Source organism: Mixophyes fleayi, chromosome 8, assembly GCF_038048845.1.
Source record: "Mixophyes fleayi isolate aMixFle1 chromosome 8, aMixFle1.hap1, whole genome shotgun sequence".
NCBI classification, from domain to species: domain Eukaryota; kingdom Metazoa; phylum Chordata; class Amphibia; order Anura; family Limnodynastidae; genus Mixophyes; species Mixophyes fleayi.
The window spans coordinates 58,465,803-58,473,320 of record NC_134409.1 but is presented as its reverse complement, the minus strand read 5'-3'; the positions used below and the strand labels follow the sequence as shown (position 1 = coordinate 58,473,320).

Sequence of the window (7,518 nt, the reverse complement as noted above, 5' to 3'; positions counted from 1 at the left end):
GCTATTGCCATCACGGGATAGAGATAGCAGAAGAAATTAAATGAACAAAAATGCTTTATTATTTCAATAAAGCATTTATTCACATGGGACTCATTCGAAAATAATTTTGTATTTTATTTTTAGATTTTTATTCTATGTTTTAACTTTTCTTTTCATTATGCCTTTTTCATTAAATGGAAATGAAAGTCCAAGTTCAGGCTGTCAGATCCACTGCACATGCGTGAGACAGATCACACATACACAAATCCACTGTTACTGAATTGGCAAAGTGGCATTTGCTGCAGTGAGAGGCAATAAGAAACCATATTGCCAGATGTTAATAAATAAGCCTGAAGGTCTGTGTGTATAACATAACCACACTATTTCTAGTTGAACCTGTTTTTCATAACTTTTTCAACATTTGGTCTCCATATAAAAGATATAAAAAATAATATCACTTTAATATATAATTTATTATATATATATAATATATTTCAATAAATCATGTTATGGCTTAACATAAAATGTAAAAAAATAACTTATTTTATTTATTGATTAGTTAATCAATTATTTTAACAAATATATGCACACATTGAAGCCCGATATATATAAGTGTAAATGAGCCCTGAAAAAATCTGCTAAAAATAAATATTTAAATAGTTGTGGTGTAGTAGTAATGGGGCACAAATGTGAACATGCTGAGCCTAATAGGTAGTTTCAGTGTCAGCCATTCCAGAGATGTTGGAAGTCACATCCTATTAAGGGATCTTCAAGATCTCTCTGTCTTAAAGATAAACTACTTCTTAACCCTATTGATACATAACAACTATTAACAAATTAACGGAGGTCAAAATATGCCTTTTTATAGCAACAAGGTATATACCTTGGTTTTACCTATTTACTTTTTAAAATCTTCATGGATAAGTTCAACAAATGAAATATTATACCACTAATATAATTGATTTACATTGATACAAAGCAAAGGTACGCTATCTGGCTATCATATTGTCAATGAAAAGTTTAAACAAGCCATTTAAAAAGTTTTAATATAATTAAAACCACCTATTGTAAGTGTATTGCTTTATTATTACAGCTCTGTGTCATTTCCATTGTCTTCTGAATGTGTTATAATAGGTGTCACCTTTTCCCACATTAGCCAATGAACTTCTCATTTAAGCAGTGTTATTGGTTACCAGTGAAGTTGTTGCCTGCCATTCCTACCAATTCCCTATAAGTATCACAAGTGTTACAGGTAATCACTTGTTGGGAATACCATGACTCTGTGAACATCACTTTGGACTATACCACTGGAAAACCTTTATCATGGAATACAGACTACTTTGCATCCTGACCACTGTTTTAGTTTTTTGCCCATTTTTCACAGCATCAGCATGGTAAGTTTGAACACAAAGAGTAAGCTTTAGCTAACAAATATTGCACTGCAAAAATAGTAATTCTGAGCCTGATACTCTTGTTTCAGGTCAGTCAACAACTTCCTGATGACAGGACCAAAGGTAACTAAGAGCTTAATGTACATTTCAATTCACAATTACTGCATCCTAGTACACACCATGCATATGTAAATTAACAATGTTATTTTACTTTACAAAGGCTTATTTGACATATTCCACAAGTGTAGCAGTCGGAGCTCAGAGTGGCATTGAGGAATGTAAGTTTCAGTTTGCATGGGAGAGATGGAACTGTCCTGAAAGCACACTTCAACTAGCAACCCAAAATGGACTAAGAAGCGGTAATTTTTCCTGGAGAGCTTAATTTTTACTATTTCACATATTGTTTTTAGATTTATTTGCAAATGTAGTGGTTGATCAAAAGTGTTATACAATTTTAACAGTCCTATTGTCCTTTTTCTTTTTTAAGACACTTTTAACTTATCCACTGAACAATGTGTGTTTCATTTCAGATACAAGTTTATGATATTTCCATCATTGTTTTTTAAATTTTCTTTAAATGCATAATTTACACATTGCTACAAAAATTACATATACTGTATATCCTGCCCCGGAAAAGCCTATGAATTGCACTGTCAACGAAAGTTAAAGGAAAGGCTTCTAATAGTTTCTGTAACAGTCTTCATATTTTATAGCCTATTCCATTTTTAATATTTCGGTCTAGATGGAGGTTCCAGACATCCCTTTTGTGTTTGGCTGTGAATTTATCTGTATTAGTATGGTGTAGTACATTTGCTGTAAAGATGGATTAAAAGCAAGGTGGCACATTGGTTAGCAGTGTCTAGGTTATTATTAGTGTTTATTTGTATGAGCCACCATATTATGCATTGCTTTCCAGGGAATATTGAATCACCCACATTAGTTTCTGCTCCATTAGAGCTTACGGACTATATTCCTTACAACAGTGGATCCCAAACTTTTTCAGTTCAAGGCACACTTAGGGTCTCCATAATTTTTTCAAGGCACCCTTAAGTCAAAATAATTACCAAGTAGTCCCCTGCCTTGCTTTTTACTGGCCCTGTCCGAGGCACCCCTGTGAGATCGTCAAGGCACCCCAGGGAGCCTTGGCACACAGTTTGGGAACCACTGCCTTACAACACATATGTGACACATTAGGGTTCATTTTTTAGAAGCCTTTGAACTTACCTTTATGTTTTTGAACTGTGTGAAGGATGCCAGAGCACCTGGAGGAGACCTCCAAAAGCACGGAGAGAACATACAAACTATGTGTGTCTGTTCATGCAGGAGGGATACTGGGGCAAGGGATGATGTGAATGATTAAATATTCTGTAAAGCACTGCATAAAATTTAGATGCTATTTAAATAAAGGTAAGAAAATAAATAATGCAAAAAAACACATTTACTTTTTATATCTCATGGCAGTGGTTTCTTAAGCTCTTATTTGAATGTCCCGATATGTTTATTAAGCATACTGGGGCTTTAAAAAACTTTACTTGTGATTTGGCTGATGGTTTATTTTTGCATAAAGGTTTGATGTTCATTTTGAGCTATGCCTCATGTAATGAGAATATCATCTTTATTTCTTTTCCAAGCAACAAGAGAAACATCTTTTGTACATGCTATTAGTTCCGCCGGCGTAATGTACACATTGACCAGAAACTGTAGCATGGGAGATTTTGATAATTGCGGATGCGATGATTCCAGAAATGGACGAATTGGTAAGATTTGTTGCTAGCTTACGTTTGTAACATTATTTATGCTAAAACTTATTAAAGAAAACACGAGGACTTTTGGCAATGGACAAACGTAATACATATGTTATTAGTCATTGCGGAAATGGAAGTACAATGGAAGTACTATGTGTGCACCTTAATTTAAAATGTAATATTGTATTCACTGTAGAGGAAAAAGTTGAAGCTTAATTGTAGGTGTAGCATCTTCCTTTGATACAAGCAAACACAAGTTTTAACCAAGTATAGTAGTAGTAACATAGACCTAGCAATGTTTGTTATAATACTTAGTACCAGTAACAGCTGAGTCTCCATAGCATCATTTCAGAAATTATATAATCTGTAACCTTTTTGTATTTTAACATGTTACACTTGTGCCTTAATGCAATAGACATATCATATACTCATAAGCAACTCCCTCAGTCAATATTTGAGCTTTGTAGTAATCGTCACCATTCTGAAGGATAACAGCTAATTGTACAATAGGTAGATAGGTACAGGGGTAGAACTATAGCTGTTGCAGAGGGTGCAACTGCTATGGGCCCGGAGGTGAGTAGAGCACGGAGATGCCCACTCATCCACTACGGTGGCTCTGCTCTTCTGAGAGTGTGTGGGATCGGACGCATGAGCAGTGAAGCACGGTTTTGTCTTTACTGCGCCCCCAGGTATGCTCAGAAGAAAAAATGTGCATGTTATATTAAAATATGCAATTAGAAGTTAAAGTATGTGCACATTTTTAATTGTGAATCTCTATTACCCATATTGAATTTAGATAAAGTTGGATTTTGAACTGTGTATATAAAAATAACAATTCTACATTTCAAATACTCTCATAGGTGGAAGAGGCTGGGTATGGGGTGGATGCAGTGATAATGTTGAATTTGGAGAGAGGATCTCAAAGTTGTTTGTTGATGGCCTGGAGACAGGACAAGATGCCAGAGCTTTAATGAACCTGCATAATAATGAAGCAGGAAGACTTGTAAGTCCATTAACATTTCTTTGCTAATTGTATTTCTACTTGACATGTTTCTTTAATTTAAGTGCATTTGAATAGAATAGAAGCAGAGACATGCTGTCCAGTAAATGATCACTGGAGGTATTTTCTTAATTCTTGGCTCAGTACATTCACACTTTCTCCATTTGACATGTGCAAAATCTTTCAAGCCATTGTTGGTGTTAGAGAAGTGTGTTCTAAGTTTGAGGCAGAGTTCACACTTTAGCATAACATGTCCTTAGTTTGGGATTAAGAGTCCTAATACAATAACTTTCTTTAACGCTAGGAGTGACATCAGATCAGTATCACTCATTAAGGAAAACCCTATTACCTTTAAGCGTAAATGTATTGCAATCCTTGTTGCTTCCAATGAAATTTTCAAATATTGCAGCTAATTTTAATTAGAAGTGGACTCATCACCTATTCATGCAGATAAAGACATTTTGTGGGCTAAACCATTATTTAAGCTGAAGCAATTCACATGAATCGGTGATGTTACTAGTTTCTGCATTCTCATTAATTATCAGCCTACAACATGGCTTCTTCCATTGTGTGCAGGTGAGATGTCCACTTTAATGTCTAAACATTTACTTATATTGAATTGTATTAGTTTTATTGACTGCCGATCAACTGCACTGAATGTATGCTTTATTACATGGTTCTCATTTTAATAATGTTGGCACATCAAAAATATTGTTGGGTTCATGTAGAGGGGAATTACATTTGGTTACAGTTGCCGCGATGTGTCTCTGGAACAGTCCGCATAGAGACGCGAGGAGAAAACAAGTGGAGATTCTGTAGAATATTAGTCAGTAATGTGCGAACCATGGTGATATCCAGCTGCACATCGTGGCTAATTGAATTCCCCATTAGAGTTGGAAGCATGAGGAAAAAATGCACAAGATGAGTCCAGCTCTACAACAGTAGCATTTGCACCAAACGTACCTAAAATATGGACTCACATCCAACTGTAAGGGGCTGATGTCATTAGCCCCAAGGTTCTGCAGCAGCCTCGTGGGCTGAGCTTATGTACGCAAAACAATCAATTACGGTAATGAAGACTTCCCTTTTTTCTTGCACCTTTATGAAAATGTGGCTTCTCCTGGCTAGTTGAAATAGCCCCTAAATGAGTGCCTATATATGCAAAGTTTACGTTTCTACTCCAATATGGAGAAACAAGTGAAAACATGTTAGTCTGTCAAAATATGCAAATAGCACTAATGTAATGTGCTATTACTAGTAGCAAAAAAGTATAAAATGTATAAGTGAAACAATAATGAGTATGATAAAGGGTATTCAAAAATATGTGCATATTAACCCTGTCTACTTGATTTGGATAATTTGATCTAATTATCTGAAGATCATTTTCATATTTGCTGTTTCATACCATTTTCATGTAATTTGAAAACTGCTTTAAGCAGAGTTAAGTCCAATTTTAATAAAGCATTTCTATTAACTGAAAGTGAAATATATTTGTGAAATATATTTGCATAGATAATTGAATGCTGATAGCATACATTTTTACAGATATCAGGAACCATGTTGCCTGCACATAAAAGTTGAACATAAAAAAACACAGCATCATCTACCTTCATAAGTATGGAATACACGCCTCTAGTGCTCCCTTAAGTGACGTGTCAGGGATAAGAATATCATCATTTTACTTCTCCTTACCGTATAAATATATATTGCAAAATGAGCAATATTTTCTTCAGTTTAATGCAACTCTAATCACTTCTGTATTTAATCAGGCAGTTAAAGCCACTATGAAGAGGACTTGCAAGTGCCATGGAGTATCAGGAAGCTGTAGTGTACAAACATGTTGGTTGCAGCTTGCAGAGTTTCGGGATATTGGGAACCATTTAAAAGTCAAGCATGACCAGGCTTTAAAACTCGACATGGACAAGAAAAAACTTAGATCTGGTAACAGTGCAGATAACAGAGGAGCCATAGCTGATGCTTTTGGCTCTGTCGCTAAATCCGAACTTATTTTCTTGGAAGATTCCCCTGATTATTGCTTAAAGAATGCCACCCTGGGTCTCCAAGGGACAGAAGGACGGGAGTGCCTCCAAAGTGGTAAGAATTTGACGCAGTGGGAGAGGAGAAGCTGCAGGAGACTCTGTACGGAATGCAGCCTTAAAGTAGAAGAGAAGAAGATTGAGATTATTAGTAGCTGTAACTGTAAATTCCACTGGTGCTGCACAGTAAAGTGTGAGCAATGCAAGCAAGTAGTGATCAAGCATTATTGTTCTAAGAGAGACAGAAGTTCTGACATGTTCATAAAACGTAAGAACAGAGGACAATACAGATAACCGCAAGACATACACCATGGACAATACAATTCAATGTTTATGTCTCATATCTTTGTTGAACTATGTCTGTATTTTTTTATTCTTAATTTATCATTGGTCTAAATTTTTTTTTTTTTTAAATGTATATAATTAAATAGTTAGTGCTTTACATGTCCATTTCAAATATTGTTTAAAAATAAAACATATGCACTTTTCAAGAAGAATGCAGATCCCAAACCTTAATTAAGTTTTTGCAGCAACTCTGTATGAAGTTATGTTATTTAGAAACTATGCACATAGACCAGTGTTCATGAAATGTATTATGATGTTTCCAAAGCCATTTTCTTATTTCCATGGATTTGGTGTGGAGTTTGCATGTTCGCTCCACTGTCAAAAAAACATACTGGTAGGTTAATTAGCGTCTGTCAAAATCGGGTAAGTGTGTGTTTGTGTGGTAGGGAATTTAAACTGTAAGCTCAATGGGAAAAGAACTAATGTGAATAATTGACTATTGACTAATTCACATTAGCCAATTTTCTCTGGAGGGTGCTGTGTAATATGGTAGCACTATACAAATCACTGATAATAAATAATTTGTCAGTGGAAATTACAGCATCGTGATTATTAGTCTTCTATATATTTCCCTTAAAAGGACAATAAAGTCTATGTGGTATATTTACTAAACTGCAGGTTTGAAAAAGTGGAGATGTTGCCTATAGCAACCAATCAGATTCTAGCTGTCATTTTGTAGAATGCACTAAATAAATTAGAGCTAAAATCTCATTGGTTGCTATAGGCAACATCTCCACTTTTTCAAACATGCAGTTTAGTAACTATGCCCCCATGTGTATTGTCAAGGCTATAAATATATTAGGACTGGATTTGTGGAAAGACCTCATAAGTTCAGGCTTAAGATGTAAAAGATTTCAGGGTGCGGCTTGTTTCATCACATTTACATATTTTTTTTTCTTATCTTTGACTTTAGTTTTTAGTAGAATACATTTTGTTTAATACAGATTGAATGTAGTAATAATGGGACACAGTTTTACAGCAACTTGAGTGTGGGCAGGAAGCAAATAAAGCCGATGGGGTTA

General features: G+C 35.1%; 1 protein-coding gene across 1 annotated transcript; it reads left to right on the top strand.

Annotated features, from left to right (window-relative positions):
• The first annotated feature begins 1,302 nt into the window (after positions 1–1,302).
• Positions 1,303–6,445, top strand: WNT8A (Wnt family member 8A). Its single transcript, XM_075182641.1, has 6 exons — positions 1,303–1,373; positions 1,460–1,493; positions 1,591–1,729; positions 3,002–3,127; positions 3,976–4,118; positions 5,885–6,445. The coding sequence occupies exons 1-6, from the start codon at positions 1,303–1,305 to the stop codon at positions 6,443–6,445; spliced, it is 1,074 nt and encodes a 357-aa protein (XP_075038742.1).
• Positions 6,446–7,518: the final 1,073 nt, after the last annotated feature.